Source organism: Hippocampus bargibanti, linkage group LG06 (genome assembly GCF_051943395.1).
Source record: "Hippocampus bargibanti isolate YZ-2025 linkage group LG06, ASM5194339v1, whole genome shotgun sequence".
Lineage (NCBI taxonomy): Eukaryota > Metazoa > Chordata > Actinopteri > Syngnathiformes > Syngnathidae > Hippocampus > Hippocampus bargibanti.
This window is the reverse complement of record NC_142739.1, coordinates 21,438,253-21,459,000: the sequence shown is the minus strand read 5'-3', so window position 1 is coordinate 21,459,000 and position 20,748 is coordinate 21,438,253. Positions and strand designations below refer to the sequence as shown.

At 43.2% G+C, this 20,748-nt stretch overlaps 1 protein-coding gene across 2 annotated transcripts; it reads right to left on the bottom strand.

The window, feature by feature from the left end:
• Positions 1-478: 478 nt before the first annotated feature.
• Positions 479-19,007, bottom strand: shc1 (SHC (Src homology 2 domain containing) transforming protein 1). 2 transcript variants are annotated; one of them, XM_088997980.1, is made up of 12 exons: positions 14,482-19,007; positions 13,147-13,217; positions 12,317-12,380; positions 8,599-8,718; positions 6,878-6,931; positions 6,477-6,528; positions 5,240-5,366; positions 5,003-5,150; positions 4,617-4,674; positions 4,379-4,492; positions 2,766-3,001; positions 479-815 (listed from the first exon to the last, which is right to left on the bottom strand). In XM_088997980.1, exons 1-12 carry the CDS (start codon positions 15,073-15,075, stop codon positions 687-689), a joined length of 1,767 nt encoding a protein of 588 aa, XP_088854106.1. In that variant the 5' UTR covers positions 15,076-19,007; the 3' UTR covers positions 479-686. The 2 variants fall into 2 exon arrangements, with proteins under 2 accessions (XP_088854106.1, XP_088854105.1); XM_088997979.1 differs by having other exon boundaries at positions 4,379-4,495; positions 14,482-19,005.
• Between the last annotated feature and the right edge of the window lie 1,741 nt (positions 19,008-20,748).

Sequence of the window (20,748 nt, the reverse complement as noted above, 5' to 3'; positions counted from 1 at the left end):
CTTTACTGTATTTTTTCGGACTCCCTTGAATATCGATAAAACGAGGCTTTACTGTGTATATATATATATATATATATATATATATATATATATATATATATATATATATATATATATATATATATATATATATATATATATATGTGCGTGTGTACACACATATATATGTATATATGTACACACGTGTATATATATACAGTAAAGTCTCGTTATATCGATATCGGATATATCGACAGTCCCGGTTATATCGATATTTTTTCGGACTCCCTTGAATATCGATATAACGAGACTTTACTGTATTTTTAAACCTTTTTTCTGCCCAGCAACATGTTCAAAGATGGAAATCACAATAAAAGCATGCAGGTTCATGTTCTATTCATGCTGCTATTTTTCAGTCTTTTTTTTTGTTTTTTTTTGATGAATGATAACAAATTAGGGCCTGTTTTCCCATGGTTGATTTCTATTGAAGTGGCATTGAGTTTCTGTGGATTTTTCCTCTTCACAGGAGACTGTGGAGACGACGCAGCAGTGCTTCAGGGTAGCTTTCTATGATGATTTGGGACTGCAGTTCACAGTTTGGTTTATAACAGCAGCATGTTGGAGAATTTTGCACAACTTTGTTTTCCATTTTTTTCTTTTTGGTGTTGTTGTGTTTGGTGGAGTCACTTTTTTTACCGGCTCTTTTTTTAGGCCCTGCGCTCTACCGGCTGTTGCAGACACACTTCACTTCCCGCTGAAACGATGGGGAGTCTGTTGTCCATGTGGTAACTGATCAGGTGACTCACGCTTTCGAACCGATGGTCTTTTGTACGAACCTGTGAGGACAAAACATATGTTGGTGAAACTACATCGTTCATATCATTCACTGCCTGATGTGTGCAAAAATGTGTATACTCCAGTGCCAGGTTTTTTTTGTCATTTTCACTAAAATTTCAGCACCCACAGACTATTGAGTTTTAGGACTACATAAACTTTCAATGCAGCACAAAAAAACCTTAGACTCTCTTCTTTAATCAGAAAAAAAGAGTTAATTCCTAAATTATATAATAAAATGAGGTGCAAGTGTACAAAAGGCAAATGCTGCCCCCACGTGGAAGGGAAAAAACATTGCCAGCGGTCTAACCAGCGGATTATTGGCACCCCCCAGTAAAAAAAAAGAACACATTCGGGAATCACGATCCACGTCATACAGATGCTCCTCCACTTACGAACATTCGAGTTAGAAACAACGGTACATTTGAACATTTTTGTAACATACTGTATGTAGTACGTAGTAACATGTAGAATTCTCTCCAGTTGTACATGTACATATCTTTATAGAGCATATATTTTATTAAATGTTTATTTTTCAATACAAACCAATACAGGTTACTTATAAAAGCCTTAAATATACTTAAATAAAGCAATAGTAATAATAATAATAATAATACATTTCATTCCTAAGCTCCTTTCAAAACTCTCAAGGTCACTTTATAGTCACAGGATCAGTTTTTCTGTGGGTGAGCAGCGGCAGCCACATGCGCCTGCCACATGCACCAGCGTTCACTCAACCCAGAATAATTCTGATAGAAAGTTAGCTAGCTAGCTAATAGATTACTAATAGATCGATAGATATCTAGTTAGATAGCAAATAGATAGTAAATGAATAGCTAGCTAGGTAGCCAGATAGCTAGTAGGATAGCAAATAGCTAGCTAGCGAGGTAGCCAGCTAGCTAGTTAGATAGCGAATATATAGCAAATAGATAGCTACCTAGGTAGCCAGCTAGCTAGTTAGGTAGCGAACAGAGAGCAAATAAATAGCTACCAAGCTAGCTAGGTAGCCAGAGTTCCAAACTCTCAAGGTCGCTTTACAGTCACAGTATCAGCTTTTCTGCAGGTGAGCAGCGGCAGCCACACGCGCCAGCGTTATATCAACTCGGAATACTCAAATAGATAGAAAGTTAGCTAGCTAGCTAATAGATAACTAAAATATAGCTAGCTAGCTAGTTAGATAGCAAATAGATAGGAAACGGATAGCTAACTAGGTAGTTAGATAGCAAATAGATAGCAAATACTTAAACATACATTCCATACAAAATATAGCACTGAAGCAACTTACGAACAAATTCACCTTACGAACGACCGTCCGGAACGTATATTGTCTGTAAGTTGGGGAGCGTCTGTATTTTCAATTCCTGAATAAATTGATTTAATAAGTCATTTTCACGTGTGGCGGCCCGGTAGTCGAGTGGTTAGCACACCGGCTTCACAGTGCAGAGGTCGCCGGTTCGCGTCCCGGTCCGGCCTCCCTGTGTGGAGTTTGCATGTTCTCCTCCGGTTTCCTCCCACACTCCAAAAACATGCATGGCAGGCAGATTGACCACTCCAAATTGTCCCTAGGTGTGAGTGTGAGAGTGACTGTTGTATGTCTTTGTGTGCCCTGCGATTGGCTGGCAACCAATTCAGGGTGTTCCCCGCCTCGTGCTCGAAGACAGATGAGATAGGCTTCAGCAACCCCCGCGACCCTAATGAGGAATAAGCGGTACGGAAAATGAGATGAGATGAGATTTTCACGTGTTGTGTTCTGGCCGCATATGACAAATGACAAAACAGTGAAAATGTGTATGATTGCCTTCACACTGCTCCAACAAATTATACAATTAGTGCCTCGGGGTGTTGATCATCATAACCTTTTCTAAACCAGTGGCTCCTTCTATTGAGACGACTGAGAATAAATGTAGACATGAAACTTCATGCAAGATTCCAGTGTTTCCTTAAGGACTCACCACTCCCTCAGGGTCAACGAGGAGCAAGTGTTTGGGCTGACCGCCCTGCTGACCCGTGAGCACATACTGTCCCGGCGTGGTTCCCGATTCCCGCACTAAAAAGTCTCCGTCGCGGCCCAGTAGCCTCTCTGCCTCCCTGCGACTTAAACTGCCATGGAACCAAGTCTCGCACTGGAGCTGCTCCACCAGAGGGGGCGCTGCTGTCACCGAGCCCCCAAGGGCATCATCAAATGGCTCTTTATAGACAGGTGGGGGTGGGAGAGGGTTATATTAGGAAGACAAGATGTATTGATTCCATTTACAATGCACTATTCACAAGATTTGGAAATCTAGGAGAAATATTTAACAAAAAGTCTTTAACTCATTCACTGCCAAACGATGTGCAAAAATGTTTCTACTCCAGTGCCAGGGTTTTTGTCATTTTCACTCAAAATGCAGGACCCTCAGAAACGAGTTTTAGGACGTAAAACAGGACGTAAACATTCAATGCAGCGGAAAAACCTTGGAGTCTCTTTTTTTATCAGAAAAAAAGTTATTTCCTAAATTGTATGGGTCTCGAGTTATCTGAGGTTGAAGTGAGGGTGGATGTACAAAGTAGAATCCAATACATACAAATTGTTTTATATTGTGCTTTTACAACAGCTGCAGCTAGAAGACAGCGCTGACATCAAAAAAGGGAAAACGCTGCCCCCTTGTGGAAGGGAAAAAAACATTGCCAGAGGCCATGACCAGCACTTTATCAGCATCCAAACAAGAAAAAAACAAAACCTGAACAAATTCGGGAACGGGGTTCTACGTCATATTTTCAATTCCCGAATAAATTCGTGAATGGCAGTGAATGAGCCAAGGCAGGGGTCGGGAATCTATGGCTCGCGAGCCATATATGGCTCTTTTGATGATTGCATATGGCTCGCCGATCAAACGAAATAGATATTCTCGCTTTTTCGCCGTTCATTTCCTGTTGGGGCTGCAGTTGGCAGAAAGCGCAATTTTGATTGGATGATACTGGCTGTCATGTTGAAACAGGTAAACGGCCCTTTAAATGAGCCCGACGAGTAAAAAACAAATGACCAGTACACTTGAGCTTGAATGCACCGGAGGATTCGCCTTTGTGGAGAGAAAAGGTTCTGATTCTAATTTGCAATGAAACAATACCATCTATGAAACAGTCGAATGTCAGTGACATTTTAACAAGCCCCATGTTAACGTTAGCATCAATATACTTATGCGAGAAGTATATTGCAGATAGCAAGTGTGGAAGCTAATGAGCAGTGTGCAGGCTCGCGAGCAGTAACTTCGCCTATGGACCTGGCAAGTTGACTTTCATTATCGTTTGGCTGGATTTTTACCAATCATGAGGAACGGAAAACCATTCATGTTAACAGTGAGTACTATCACAGTTATTTTAAATAATACACTCAGACATTTTGTTGAAAAGTGGCCGCGCGTGCGTGTTTGTGTGCGCGTGCGCGCTCGCGTGTGTGTCGCTCTCACTGAAAAACATTTCTAAAGACTTTATTTTTATGGCTCTGTTAGTCAAAAAGGTTCCCGACCCCTGAGCTAAGGTGAGTGACTTATCGTAAGTGCAATGGTTTGAGTTAAGAGGAACTCACTCATGTCAAAAACATCTCTGTGAGCGTTCCCATTGGCGGCGGCTGGGGGGCGGGGCTTATCCACATTGACGTAAGAGGGGTCATCAAACATCTCTCGCCCTCCTTCCTTGGCACCTACTAAAAGCAGATGCTAAATTTAGGTTAAGCTTTGCATATTTCATCTTTTGCTCTTCATTCTGCACCTGAGTGATAACCTTGGCACACACTATCTGCTGTCTCAAGGGCAAAAGGAGCTCACCTGGCAAAGGCGGCAGAGGCTGCTTGTGAATGTCATTCTGACCAGGTTGTCCATAAGGCTGCAAACACGCACATGAAAACACACATGCACGTTTTTACTACATGGTGGGGATGATGTGTGCGAGGGATTTGCCCCGGGGGAACGCAATTTCAAACATGAAAGAAATCTATTTATGAAACTCCCAAAATAAAAAAGATTTACAGTATAAACATTTACAATTGTATGAATTTGGCCAGTTAAAAGGATAAAACTGTCAATTGTGATGTGCTGATATTCAACAGAGCCTGTTACGCTTGCTTCACAATCAATTATACTCTTATCTCTTAAACGCAGAACCACCAAGATCAGTGTTGCATGTGAAAGCAATGCATGGATACATAACTCACCAGCGTGGCTCCCGGACGTGGTCTCATGTCAACCAGACCACCAGGTGGAGGCTGTTTACCGGGGAAGTTATTATAGTATGGGACATCAGGCAGGAGGGCGGACTCATCGTCCTCTTCCTCCCATGCGGAGCCATCAAAAGGAGCCATTCTGATACAGAGAGTTGCGGACAAAACAGATATATGATGAGTTTGCGTCCAAACTGAAGGCCATCCGATGGATCGTGCGTGCATGAGTACCTGTCATGAGGCGTGACAAGTTTGGGTGGGTTTTTTAAGTACTGTTTGAAGCGCAGTTCAAAGGCCTGGCCGATGGTGCTGATGACTTCTTGGGCTAAACCCTCAGCGCATTCAAGAATGTGACATGCTGCAAGGCAGGTAGAGAAGGGTCAGCATTTACTCAAATATTATAGATGGTTCAATAAACACCGTTAGTAGGGTAACAGTCATGGAAACCTATTTCGAGAACTTGGTTTACTGTGCCGTAGTTTCTCAAACTGTCTTCCAGTCTAATGAACGTTGTGACTCAATTATCCATTGGGTAGGTTGTCGATTTGAAACTAATGATTTGAAACATTATATATATAATACTTATATAGTATAGTATAGTATAGTATAGTATAGTATAGTATAGTATAGTATAGTATAGTATAGTATACCTGTGTATAGTGTACATGTCCTCACATCAATGCATTCTTTCTTTGTCAGCGTGGCCACTTCACGGTGTTGTGTGCTTTCATTTTCGTGAAACTGCTGTCTAGACACTAAGTTATTTGAGTCCATGCCATTTTAGTGTTTATACTTTGGCTTTCTTTTAGTCATTGGGTTTTAAATACAAGAGAGTACAGATACCTCACTGATACCGTACTGATACCTTACCAATACCCTACCAATACCTTACTGATACTCTATTGATACCGCACCAATATCTTACCAATACCCTACTGATACTTTCCAGATATCTTACCGATACCCTACCAATACCTTACTGATACCTTACAGATACCACACCGATACCGTACCAATACGGTACCGATACCCTACCGATACCATTCCAATACCCTACTGATACTTTACAGATATCTTACCGATACCCTACCAATACCTTACTGATACCGTACCGATACTTTATTGATACCGTACCAATACCTTACCAATACCCTACTGATATTTTACAGATACCCTACCAATACCTTACTGATACCGTACCGATACTTCATTGATAACGTACCAATGCCGTACTGATATCTTACTGATACGTTACCGATACCGTACCTTTCTTATTGCAAGGTACTTGTGAAGGTCGACGATACAAGCAACTGATATTAAAGGAGGGTGCATTAAGTGAGTCCTCCTAAACAGCAGCTTGTGCTATACTGAAACGCTTTGACACATCGGCGACTCAACATTTGTGTCGTTGTTGTGTATCAGAAAAGATTTATAGTGACAGAATGACAATGTTGCTGCTTTTGCTCACCCCTTTGGTTGACTGGGTCTTTGGCCACATATGCTACGTACTCCGCAGTGTCCTGAGAGAGAAAGGGATAGACGATTAGGAGCCAATTGGGCTGTGGGATTGGGAGATCAATATAGGAAAAAGAAGAAAGGCTTCAAGAAGAAAGACCAAGCCGCAGCCTTTTTGAGTTGTAGCAGGAGTTAGGAAAAACACAACACAGAGCTGAAAGAGAGATAAGCGGGAGTAATAATAAGATCAAGTAGGAGACCAGCGAGGCGGCGGTGGGTTGAGTGGTAATCATTGGAATAGAAGATGACAGAAAGAAGCAGGAAGGATGGATATGCAGCACGCGGTTGGTGGAAAACAGAAAAAGGTCAGTGAGAGCTCAAGAGCTCAAGAAGAAGGGGGTTCGGGTGACTCACTGGGTCTCCTCCGGAGGCGAAGGAGATGGACTGCATGTGATGATTGGCGATTATCTGTGGAGCAAATAGAGGAGAGGACGAGGAGGCAGACACAGAAAGAGGGAGAGTGAGTGAGAGAGAGAGAGAGAGAGAGAGAGAGAGAGAGAGAGAGAGAGAGAGAGAGAGAGAGAGAGTGAGAGCGAGAGAGAGAGAGAGAGAGAGAGAGAGATGACATGAAGGACAGCAGATGAGAGCATGTGGATGACGAGACAAATGTGGAGTTGTTGCTGGAACACGTGCTTGGTTTTTCCATCACGCGAGTGCCATGAACTCCAGATTGACTAAAGATGTTCAGGGCAACGCTTCAAATGTTTACAACAAATAACAGCATTAATACTTAACAACTCTGTTTTCAAGGCAAATTTTGCAAATGGGCGGCTTGTTTGTGTTAAAAAGTAAACGCTGCACTACTTTCGAACATTTCTCCATTGGAAAGCAAGAATACAGGATAGAACAGGGGGTACAAAAATAGTTGTCTGTGGAAATGGTCATTAACAGTAATTGTGAGCATGGGAAAATGATCTTACAGCATAATTGCCGTTCCAACATGGACATTTACGAAGCTTTTTCGGGGGACTGTGCATCTCTTCCAGCACAGCATTTTAGGAGACATGCTCTGCGTGCGGTGAGCAATTGTAAAAACAGACTTGTTTTACATTTCGTGGAAATTGGAAGAAATCTTTTAGCGAGGAGCAATGAAAAGTGAAGAAAATCCAATTTAGGCTAACATAAATAGAACGGATGAAAGAAAATGGCTAATTGAAGATGACCCGCGAATCGGATTGGATTAGCCTTTATTAGTCTCACAGTGGAGAAATTGACATTTCACACATTTTAAATGATTTTTTTTTTTGCAGTGACAAAAACTTTTTTTAACTCATTCACTGCCAGATGATGCAAAAATGTGTCCATTCCAGTGCCAGGGTTTTTGTCAGTTTCACTTAAATTCCAGGACCCCCAGAATAGTCAGCTTTAGGACTACATAAACGTTCAATTCAGTGTAAGGAACCTTAGACTTTCTGTTCGGTTAAAACGTGCATAAACACTCTATCACTTTCTTTTTTTCTACTTTCATTCCTTTCATCACTTTGCTGCTGTGAAATGTAAATTTCTCCACTGTGAGACTAATAAAGGCAAATCCAATCCAATCCAATCATATTGATGGAGCGCTTTAACAACAGCTGAAGCTGTAATAAAGTGCTAGGGCAAATGCTGACCCTTGTGGAAGGGAAAATCATTGACCAGCGCTTTATCGGCACAATCAAGAAAAACCAAAACCCGAACCCCAAAAACCGAATCAATTCGGGAATAGCAACGGATGAGTTAACTGTATTTAACAGCTTTCACTGTGGGCCAGGATTTGAATTTATTTTTGGAATTTACACCCTTGAAAGAGGAAGCACACCAACGTTATCTGCCCAACGTTGGCGTTTCCCGCTGGAATTTGACCTGAAGATGTTAAATATTGCCAATGTGCTATAATTTGCATATTACCTCTCAGGTCAGGCAAACCTTGTTCATCCCTTTGTGTTTGCAACGCCCACGGGATGGAGGTTGGAGGTATATGTGTCAACTGTAGTATTATTACTCGGCTGTGACATATTTTTTTGTCTTTAACAAACCATGACATTACTGCAGTGTATGAAATTGTGGACATTGCCAAATAAGAGATTTTGTCGCACCTGTTTGCAGTCTGATTCCAGCAGGTTGAGGCTGCTGGTAGAGATGGTTAGGCTGATTGTCATGCCAGCAAACTGCAGGTTGCTCTTGCCGAGAATAGACGTGAGGCAGCGTGATGAGGGCTGCAACGGAGCGAAAACAGAAATAGACAAACGTGTACTAAGAGCACGGGCCTTTTTGAAGAGCTGATTGAATCAAACAAAGGGCTACCGTTTCAGTCACACTTTTGAAATGAAAGGTACAAAACATAAACACCAATCTATAACCCTTGATTTCTATATATTGTTTACATTTAGAAAAAAAAAATCTTCAACAATATTATAAAACCACAATGTCCCATCACTGCTGTTATCACGAACATCCCTGCAAGTGACTCATGTGGTTCTTGAGGGCCATCTGTTGTCTACGGCAACCATTTGGTGACTGTTGGCTTAGAGCAGAGGTGTCAAAGTCAAGGCCCGGGGGCCAAACCTGCTCTGTTCCCCCCCATTTGCACATATTGGAAAATTAACAATTGGTTAATTTTCTCCAGCGATAGAAAATCACCAAAATAATGTTAAAGGACAACCGACGTCACTTTTTTGTTTTTTAACTGACATCAGAAAAACGTTTTATAGCATCTAAAATACCCAAAACACGCAGTATGATATTTTTAGTCAAATGCAAAACACCAATAAAAATGACAAACTGTCCAAAATCTGCAAAAAATTGAGCTGTGAATTGGGCATTTTGAGAAAGTCCCGCCCCCAGTTCGTGACATTACGCCAAGACGTCTTGCCTTGCTAGTGAATAAAAACAATGGCTTCAGATTCGGAGAAGATGCTTTCTTGTTACTCATCCAGTTATGAATATGATTCAAATAGTTCTGAAGAGGAAAGCATCAATGTTTGCAATTGATTAAAGGAGTCCTCCCACATCAATTCGAGCCGTCAATGACCGCAATGTAGCACCCAGAAAATGCAGAAGATGGCGCCCAAGCTCCGTTGGAAATGGGATGATTCGTCAGCTGGGAATTTGTGTCAGCGAGAATCAAATAGTCGTCTTGGTGCAACACACAACGATTCACCATCGCGTTATTTATGTGTTTTCCTTCTGATTTTGCCATCAACACGGATCAACACGAAGTTTTCAGACCAAACAAAGTACCGCAAAATGCATTGTGTGTCGCTTTCTCGGTCAGGGGCGGTCTAAACGTGACGTCACATGGGGATCGTCATCAACTCGAAAACAAGACTTCATGAATATTCAGCGCGCGAGTCTTAAAACGTAAACTATAGCCTTATGCTGTGGAATCTTTGTAAAATACGCTCAGTCAAAGTCGTTTGAAGTGATTTTACAAATTATGGACATAACGACATCCGGAGGCGTCGGTTGTCCTTTAATGCTTTAGGTTTAGTATTGCCGGCCCAAACACTCCCTCCAAATGCTCCTGGCCCGGCCCCTCTGTCAAATTTTAGAACCCATTGCGGCCCGCGAGTCAAAAAGTTTGCCCACCCCTGGCTTAGAGGTTCATGTTGTCTGTGTATGAAACCTGCATGTCTTGAAGTGCTCGTGACTGGGGTGGAGGCGTGAGAGAACAGCTGCAATTGTGAAATTGATCCTGTCTGCTCGGCAAGGCCAACTGCGGCCCGTGCGGAGCAGACGGGATGATCCACAAAGGCCTGAACAAGAACATGACACACACACACATGTGCATGTTCACATTGAACACCAGGACTATTGTGCCAGACAGTTCCTGAAAATAATCTTAGGATAGGACTCACATGCCAAACTGGAATAACCCAAGATTACAGAGACCTTTTAGAGTGGCTAAATCTAACAATTGTGTCTGTTATGCTCTGCTAGAGGCAAGGTATTCTTTGGTCAAACAGCACTCCAGTATTGAGGCCAGTGAATATAGCCACCTGTCTGGTTTTAGTTTTACAAGAATACAAAGCACAGACCGGCTATTGGAGCTTAACACTTCGACTGCTCCTAAATTTGTACGATTCCCAGATAGATAGCTGAAAATTCAAACAGAAAATTTGATGAGACCCACGGCATACTGAGTCTGGCAGAATGGCATTTTACGGGTGAGTGAGATTCAATTTCTACTTCGTCCATGAGTCTCCAACCGTCAAAGTGTCTGTGATGTATCAGTAATCAAAAAATCATGTGTACGTTGTGGAGTTACACAACAAAAAAATTCAATTGTTTCCGGTGTATGAGGCGCACCGGATTATAAAGCACATCCCCAATCAATGGTGTATTTACAAACTTTTTCCATAAATGAGGTGGATTATAAGGCACACCCTCAATTAATGAATAAAGGTTTCCAAATATAAGATATAAATATATAAAAATTTTCCAAATATAAGGAATACCACATTATAAGGCGCTACAGTGGAGCCTGGGGTTACGTACGACTTCTTCTACGGGGGGAAATTGAGTCGATGGCTGCTGACAGTAGTTGCCAGACCTATTGTGGCTCAATATTACTTAACATATAAAACGCATCTGTGTATCAGGCGCAGGGTCATCTTTTGAAGAAAATCAAGGCTTTTGGGCGCGCCTTATACACTGGAAAATACGATATGTTTGAGTTAGGTACACACTGAGCTTTACCATTAATACATGAACTCCACAAGTATGTTTTGTTTTTCTTTTGTCCTCTTTGGAATGTAACAGGGAATCAATAAAAACAGAAAATAGCATCAATAATATACATAGACTAGTCCAAAGTGCGGCCCGGGGGCCAAATGCAGCTTGTGGTCAATTTTGATCCAGCCTGCAGCTTCAGTTATAAAATCAATAACGTCTGGCCCGCATGTAGAATTAATGACATTGGGCAGTAGCGCTGTTAAATGCGTGTGCTGAGTGCTGCCATCTAGAGGCTTATGTAGGAACAGAAAATTAGTATATGAGTCATTGACTGAATAAGCCCCCCAAATTTTCTAAAATGGCGACGATCAACAAAAGGAGGAAAGTTGACTGCCAATCTCAATTAAATTTTGATAGGAATATGAATGAACCAAAAAACATGCATAGATTGGCCCCTCCTACATTTTTAACACACCAATTCTGGCCCCCTTTGCAAAAAGTTTGAACACCCCTGCTATACGGACAAAAAGGGTCAGCGGAATTATTGTATTGATACAGTTTGTATAAAAGGCCAATAACTTGCCATTCCTCCACCACATGGACAAGGATGACTTATTTCTTAGTTTACGTTTGTTCTATTATGCCTTTATTTGTACTGGTTATACGAATCAAGGTTTCATGATGATCTCCAAGGGCGAATGCTAGCTTTTTTTATTACACAGTGCTGTTTTTCATGTTAACACATGGTTCAGGATGGCGGCATTTTGTTTATTACTTGGAATGAATCATTCCTCGTTATTTAATGCTCTGAGGACTAACTTGGAAGTCGCATTATGTTTGACTTTGCCGATTCCACCTGTGATTCCCCTCTCGAGTCACTCTTATGGCAAGCGTGCATGATCGGTAATTACCTGCGAGTACACCACTATCCGCAGGACTGCACAATCAACCCAAATCCAGATGCATGTATTATTCGCCAGAGCGTGTGATTGCATAGCCAACTGACCACAGAGTCGACAATCAAGCTAAATCTAGCTCTCGTCCCGAAAACCCTTTACCACTGCTGCCCACTTAAGCAGTATAAATAAATAATGTCCCGCATGGGTGTGTGCACATGGAGACAGTGTACATGTTGTGTACCTTTCTTCGTCGCTGGGCTCCTTTGGCTCCGGGCACTGCCTCGCACACCACCGAGATGGCCTCCCTGAAAACACGGTGTAGCATATATTAAAAGTCCGTATGGGCTCTCAGTCGTACAGTAGTGGTCCATTGAGGAAAAGGTTTCTTCAGCCGTCATCTGTACTTCTTTGAAGGTGTCGCATGTTTCGCTCCTCATCCGAAGAGCTTTGTTAAGACCACCAAGTTGTGCTGGTAAACTCTGGCCCTATATATATATATATATATATATATATATATATATATATATATATATATATATATATATATATATATATATATATATATATATATATCCCTAATGGACAGAGGTGGCGGTGCCAGACCTCTGCTCTGATAGGTACCTGGCTCTAAGTTTGGGGGAGCAGTAGACTACTCCCCCCAGATTAGTTTCAGGGAGTAACGAGTGAAAAGTAATCAGATTCGTTTCAGCACAACTTTAGTTTAGTGACGAAGCTCTTTGGATGAGGAGCGAAACATATCTCAAACGCTGACACCTTCCTGCACTCACTTCTCGAGCTGCGCGAATCAAATGACTGAACGTATTGTCGCCGGCGGGGTTTGCTCGCCTCGCGCCACAGACACAAACATTGCGACGGAAACCAGAAGGAAACCACTGGAATGCCACAACATTCTAATTTAAGTAAGGGTCAAGAAAGCAGCAGACAGGCAGACAACACAGCAAGTCAGACGCTGCAGCAGAGAAAAAAAGACAGACAAGCAGGCAAACACAAATGTGTCTTGCTACATTTACAACCGCTTGGCAAGGCATGTGGGGAATTCGATGGCCTCACCTGGTGACCTGAGTTCTGGTGTTAAAATCCAGCGCTCGCATGGATTGGAGCACCTCCACGCATCCCATGTACTGCACAGGAAATAGGAAGCAAACGCCATAACATGAGCAAGCTTTTCCTGTTGCCCTAAATTTTGGATGTTGCCTCCCTTTGGACACATTTTTTTTTGGACACATGGAAAACTAACAAATGGTTAATTTTCTGCAGCAATAGAAAATGCACCAAAATAACTTTCAAACAAGATATTATACACTGTAAACCACAAGCGTCAAAGTCAAGGCCTGGGGGCCAAATCTGTCCCGCCGCATCATTTTATTCGGCCCGCAAAAGTAAGTCAAACTTGTGAAATTTCATGATGCGTGCTAAAGTCCGAACCAAAATTTAGAATTGTCGTATACAAACCACAATAACGGTCATTATTGTTGATTTCCGATTTGGAAACTCGTTATTCATTATTTTGTTGTGCGTTCTGTATGTAATAAGTGGAGGAGTTGAAACATTCCAATGGTTTGCCCAAATTCATGACGGCCCTCAAAAGGAAACCGTAACTACAATGTGGACGAAACAAAAAAATACTTTTGACATCCCTGATCTACAGCTAATTATTGTGGATAGCTAGATGCTAGCTACCAAGCAACATGCCACATATTACAATGGTCAGGCTACTTGTATTTCTATACATTTTTATATGGTCGTTCTGAATGTTAATTATCTATTTCGGTCATTCCCAAATGTTGTGTCAGGGCCCACGATGCAATTCCACTTTAAATTATTGTTTTTTGATCATGTAACCATGATCACAAATCTATGCTCACAACATATAGTGACCGGTAGAACAATTAATTGCACTTCTACTAAATGGCAGAATGTACAAAGAACCTGTAGAGCCAACAGTTTGCAGCCCTACAACAGAAGAATAGATTTGCCTTAATCAAAACCGATCCAGACATCACACTGAGTAAATTTGTAAATAAACTGAGATTTTGGTGTCATTTTTTTGTAATGTAAAATATGTGCTTTGGTTTACCGAAGGGTAGGAAATGCTGCTTGAGTAGCTAATGGAGAGCATGAATGGCATATTTTAAAACCTTTCCAAATATAACGCGCACTTGATTATAAAGTGCATGGTCAGCTTTTGAAAAAAAGAAGGCTCTTAGGTGCGCCTTATAATGCAGAAAATGCAGTACATTAGCAGTCAAAAGTTTGGATACACTTGCTAATCCACTTGAATAAGAGGTGGGTCCAAACCTTTAACTGCTCGTGAAGAGACATAGTACAAGTTGAAAAAGCTATAAGCAGGCTAACGGTGACAAGATTATGATGTCATTCACATACCCGTACGGAGTAGGAGACACCGGTCGTGCTGACCACGTTGTCAGAATGCAGCCACCCACGGGTGGGCTTGTTGACGAAGGAGCCATGCCGCGTCCACTCATCTCCTCCGAGTTGAGCACCTTCTACTCGTGCCCTCCTGGACGCCCCTCCCAGCCGGTTCATGTCCTGTAGGGTTGGTCGGGGAGGGGGAGAAGGAGCGGTTAAAGGGGGCAGCGGGTGATGGAGTGGAGGGGAGGAGCCAATGCTGCCCCTGTTGTCCCCAGGGGACTCGACAGGTGCCCGGGTTGGCAGTGGCCTGCTGGAGGCCTTGAGTCCTGGTAGTAGAGTGGCAGAGACGCCCAAGCGCAAAGAGCCCATCCTTGGGAAGAAGGAGCAGAGGGTGGTGGGGCTGTTCTCAGGCGGCCGGGGCGAAGAAGGGGGCAAGATAGGGGTGAGGGAAGAGGAGGAGATCGAAGAAGGTAAGCCAGGAGAGGGAGTGAGAGGGGTGACGGGAGTTGAAGGTGGGAAGGACGATGGATTGGAGTTTGTCTCATCCGTTGAGCTGAGCGATTCGCTTCGAAAGTAGCTGTACTTGGTTTTAGGGATCAGCTCCATAGTGGTTTTGCTTTGTCAGTTTGAATGTCCGCAAAGGCTGTCGTGACGTCTATCAAGGATGATTTGTTTCTGAATTCAAAGTTTCTCTCTTAAAGACACACAGCCGGTCTTCCTCAGTGTGAAAGCGGCATCCATCTGTCCAGTTGTTAGTCTTCCATTCAGTTGAAAACAGTCCAAAGTGGACTTCTTTAAGAATGGCTTCATCCACAATATAATCAGTGTTTGAAATGTCCTTTAGGAAAAAAGCAATCTTCCAGACGATGGCTGAGTACAGATGCAGACGGCTGCTTTGGAGTGTCTCAGGACGCGACATGTTGATATCAGTTCACTTCTCAAAGCAGAGTTCATTGTGTGATAAGCTGATGACAAAAAAAGAAAAACACATCTTGCGCCGATGAACAGGCCAACTTTTCAATCAACCAGTGAAGATTTTTTTTGCCTCAACTAAATGGTCTCTCAGCACAGCTGTCAGTGGCATAAAAAAAAATAAATCAAATCAAATGATTGTCTCTCAGTGCCGCTTGCATTTGTGTGTATCTCCGTGTGTGATATTGCGGTGAAGAAGGAGCATAGGTGTGTGTGCTCCCTTAGCGAGTCTGTCCAGCTTGACACAGACCGATAAAAACCCTAAGAGCAGCCACTCAGGGGAATTGCGAGAGGGCTGTGCACCCCTAACAAGGCGGCGACATACACGGCTTCAATTGATCCTAAGCCTACAACACACACCTGCAACCTCAATTGGCTAAAGGAGAGAAATCAAGCTTACACATTTATGACAAGTGTCCCATTCCTGGTAGAAGCACCCTTGTTATTATAGCCTGCTAAAGTCTTCTACTCCCTCTCCTTCTTCCTCCAAATAATTTGGGGTCCGCCATAACTGGTTCTAGCTGGCTCCCTAACGGTATTGTCTTCCTCCCTCTTCTTCCAGATTACTTCGGGCGCTGCCTCCTTCCCTTTCTCTGTACTCCTGTCTCTCTTCTCCCTCTCTCCTCGCCTCTCCTGGAAGTCCTCTCTCTTCCTCCACACAATGTACTCAGCCAGCCTCTGTCTCTCTAGCGCCTCCGCCCTCTCCCGTGCCACCACTTCCTCTCGCCTCTTCCAGATAATCTCCCCCTCACCCCCTCCCGCGGCTGCCTGCCCGTTCTCCAGGCTGCCGTTTTAAGAGTGCTTTTTGTTTTGAAAGTGTTAACCGCGGTTTCTCTTGAGAAGGGCCGGCTCGAAGCTGGACCGCCTCACCTATTTTAGACACCAGTGAAATAAGAAAACAAAAAGAGTCAGCTCGAAACGGCCCGTTCCTGACTGAAGTTCCTGATATGGCTAAAACAAGTGAGGCCGTTGTGGTTTGAAATTGGTCAAACCCCAGAGCACCATTGGAAATAGGCGTCAGACATCCACTGCAGTAGCACAGCGGTGATGTAACTCTATAGGATGCAGATCACTGGCAAATGAAGGCCAACGGGTTTATTGTGATAGTAATGAGACCTGATTTGTTAAACTCTCTCTCTCTGCTGACCCTTCAATGCATCGCTGCCCTAACCTTGTTATGTCAAGCAAGATGCCCAGATAGTAGTCAGTTTCCTGAGAGAAGAGCAGTGATGTAGGCCTTATTCATCTAGAGATAAAGCTTTTCTTGAAGCTGTGGACTACTGTCCAGATGTAGTGTACCACCTTGTATTCTGCATAGTCCAACCTTAAAGGAAAACAACAGTCCGTTGACATTAACAGTTTCCCATAAGCCAGAGTTCTATGAGGAAAACAGTCAAACAGGCAACACCCGCCACCTCAGCGTGGCTCAGGCACTAGTCATAGTCGCAATCGCTTGACCTTTACTCCTTCCAGGGAGATCGGTACACACCTTACCGAGATAAGACCTGCACCTCCAAGGTTGGCACCAATATTTGTGTGAAGATAAAATAAGACATCACTTCAGACCACATCTGAAGTCCCACGCACGAGCTTGCGCACAACAGAGAGTCGCCCACAAGGAGTCTAGCACCACAGAGGAGTTGTCTAGCAAAGCTCGCTAGTCATCCATCTGGTCATGGATTAGAAGCACCGTGGAGGATCCGCTCAGAGTCGAGCAGAGTGAAATAAAATTGGTTTAAGAAGTATGGCTGGAAAAGTCACCCTGCTTTCAGGGCCGCCAGGGGTCAACCACCGAGGGGTCGCCGAGGTCAAATCGAACAGTTTGACAAGCCCCACATACAAACGGATTATTAAAAGAAAAATTACAAAAGATTCAACCCGTACTGACTCGTTTAAACAAGCACAACTGAAGTGTTCCAAGAGTTGTGCTGCCAAGAGGATGCTTGAGCGCACACAGGAAACAGAGTAGGTCAGGTGACTTCAGCGGAGATGACTCACGGAACGTGAGTAGGAATCCTGAGTCATCTATACGTGGACAGTGGAACAAACTGCCACACACATAACAATAAGCAATTATTTAAAGTCGTCCCCTTTGTGTCTGGACGTACAGAACCGAACTGAAAGAGAGGAGCACTGCCAAAGGGATGCTCAAGCGTACTGCGGAAGGCAGGTTAAGCGAGGTGACTTCAGAAAGAAAGACCTGCAATACACCAGGGGAGGATCGCAAGTCATCTGCAGATTGGCATTAGGTGAACCCACCACAAATATTTTACTAATCATTAATTAGCCGTGTCAAGACCAGGTAGCCATGCACGGCAAAACATCCATGTGGACTGACTTTGTTAATTTAATTTCTCCCAGCGTTCTCCCCTGTTTCCTGAACGGCACATCAGTTTGAGTGATGGGGATTTAGGTTCGCTGCAGTTGACGAAGGTGAGATCAGGACAAAAGAAAGAGACTGAGACTCGCCATAGGTTGAACGCAAAATAGCGAGTGAGGAGGGGGGGAGACGGGTGACCTGAAGCAACCCTGATTCTCCGAGACTGGTGAGCTCAGCACAGACGGGGACCGTCTAGAGCATGAAAACAAAAGGCAGTCAGTGTTTTTATAGAATTTTCTAAAAACTGTACATAGTCACAAATCCAAATACTGCAATCCACTGAATGGATTCAATTACAGAATAGAAGAGCACCAGTTTAAAGTAAGTCATACAGACAATAAAACAAAAAAACACATAAAAAACTTTACATTTCGCTCCGTCTGCAGCTGCAGCCCATTGCCATGGGAACAGACGATTAAAAGAGATGCCTGTAGAGAAGGTTTGCCGAGTAAGACCTGACAACAGCAGAAAAAGAGTTGGCAGATAAAAAAGCGCAGTTAAATCACACGACTGCACCTAATCAGAACGTTGATGACTCCATATCATTATTTCTCCATCTCACTGAACAAGAGGACCAAACTCCCCCACCCTCTCCCTTGAAAGATCAATAGCTTTCAGGAAATGATCAAAGTTGGAGCGGCGGCGCGCCGACCATAAAAGCCAATCAATGTTTACATGCCGTGTTGGCGGCATGCGACCGGCTCCAACTAGGGCAATGTTTAGCGAGTAAGAATAAAAGGACCCAAACAACAAGGCTGTACAACAATAAGATTCAGAAAACTTGAATAAAAAACAACCTGAATATTCAATGATAAAGACCGTAAACAACAACACATTGGTTGACTAGAACATCATAAGACCAACATAAAAAAGTCCGACCGACAAGGCGGAATAAGTTATTTTCTGTACAAAGAGTTTAAAAAACAAATTGCGGTCCATATTCACATGACAGTAATGTTCGCCGCTCATCCGTCCGCTCCGTCTTTCTCCTGAAAAAAATTAATGCAATCAAAACGCTTTTCGCTCGGCTAATTCACAAAGTCACCATCGGCTGCGCGTCTCCATCTTTCCATCTTCCTTCCTGTGTGTCGGACTGTCCTCTCCTCTGTTCTTCTTCTTCTTCTCCCTCCTCCGCTCCCTCATTCACACTCTCACTCACTTGGGGCAGATGGTGGAATGGCAACGCTGCCAGGGTGGACAATGGCACTACTTCATTGTGGTCCCCCTACCCCCACCCCATCCCACATCCTCCACTTCCACTCTGTCTGCCCTTCCCCTCCCTCCCTCCCTCCCTCCATGTCTCGCCTCCTATTCTTGCCCTCACTGCCTCTCAGCATCTCTCTCTATCGCTGTTACACACATATGCCGCTCCCCCCCCCGCTACCTCAGTTTAGCTGTGTACATGTGTATGCACAGCAGGATGCTCGCGCAGCACATAAGCTCTCCGCGGGGAGATAGAAATGTGGAATAAGTGAGGAAACACGCTGGAATGGGTGGGTCGACTGTCCAGTGCGATTCACGTTTGGTAACTCGAGAAGCAGAGAATGAAAGAAAAGACAAAGAGACAGGATGGAGACAGTTCACCGTCCTCTACGTAAGGTAGCGACAATGTGTTTGTGTTAGTGCTATTCACTCAAGAGCTCCAGCAGCTGAGATTGCTGTTCAGGCGTGAGAAAGCAGTGTTGCGGAAAGCAGAGGAAGTCACCCAAAGTGGTCCGCAGGAGTCCTTAAATGACACTACAGGCAATGCAGTACCGCGACACCACTAGTGTGGCGTCTTATCCACTGGGATATACTATGAGAAGTGTGTCGGAAAGGTTGCGGGATTGGTGGGACAAAAAACAGGATTTCAAACATAAACTGTGAGATCTCCCCCTTGCTGTGAGCGTGTAGATCAACCGGCACGCCGACAAATAGATCTTGTAGCTTTGGTTTTATCCAGCTATTGACATTTTGCGCTTTCAAAAAGTCAAAGCTGCTTGAATTTCAAACCAGGACAAATTTCCAAAACTATCTCACGTTTATCATAGTGACGTGTATTAGTTTTTGGCAAAGTCAAGGTGCCTCTACGATGTTTTCAGGGACAGCAGTGAATATCATGTTATCAGGGTACAGGGGGCCTCCACTCTTTTGATCATAAAATGTTAATATTTTTTCCTCACAATATTACAATGCACTCTAATAATTTTGAGTTCCTCCTAATATTTAACTCATGTTGATTTTTTTTCTCCTGGTAAAATTATTTTTTTCCCTTGATGAGCAACTATTCTCATAAAGATAATATTAATGCAAAAAGAGTCTTGCGGGGTGACATTTACTCACATTCATATTTTAAAGGATAACCGACGCCTCCGGACAAGTTGTGTCCATAATTTGTAAAATCGCTTCAAATGACTTCTACTGAGCGTATTTTACAAAGATTCCGCCGCATGTAGCTATATTTTACGTTTTAAGACTGGCGCTGAATATTCCAGAAGTCTTGTTTTTGAGTTGGTGATGAGTCCTCACGTCACCTCACTGAAGGAACGCCACTGACCGAGAAAGGACACATTGTAGCAGTCCTTTCATCACGCCAATGCATTTTGCGGTACTCTGTTTGGTCTGAAAACTTCGAGTTGATCCGTGTTGATGGCGAAATTAGAAGGAAAACACATAAATCACACGATGGTGAATCCTTGTGTGTTGCACCGAACATCTATTTGATATTCACTGACAAAAATTTTAAGGAAATAATCAGCCCGTTTCCATGGACTTTGTCATCATCTTCAACCTCTTTTGGGTGCTGCACCCCCCCCCCCCAGATACCTCAAAATGACACGGAATAAATTCTTTAATGGATTGCAAACATGTATGCTTTCCTCTTCAGAACTATTTGAATCATATTGGATGAGTAACAAGAAAGCATATTCTCCGAATCTGAAGCCATT

Bases quoted from the DNA above. Each gene is read 5' to 3' on its own strand.
- shc1 (XM_088997979.1), bottom strand. From the start codon at position 15,075: ATGGAGCTGATCCCTAAAACCAAGTACAGCTACTTTCGAAGCGAATCG. The intron at 13,218-14,481 runs GTATGTGAATGA...TTTCCTGTGCAG, and splicing joins GTGTCTCCTACTCCGTACGG to TACATGGGATGCGTGGAGGT. The intron at 4,496-4,616 runs GTGAGCTCCTTT...ATCTGCTTTTAG, and splicing joins GCCTCTGCCGCCTTTGCCAG to TAGGTGCCAAGGAAGGAGGG.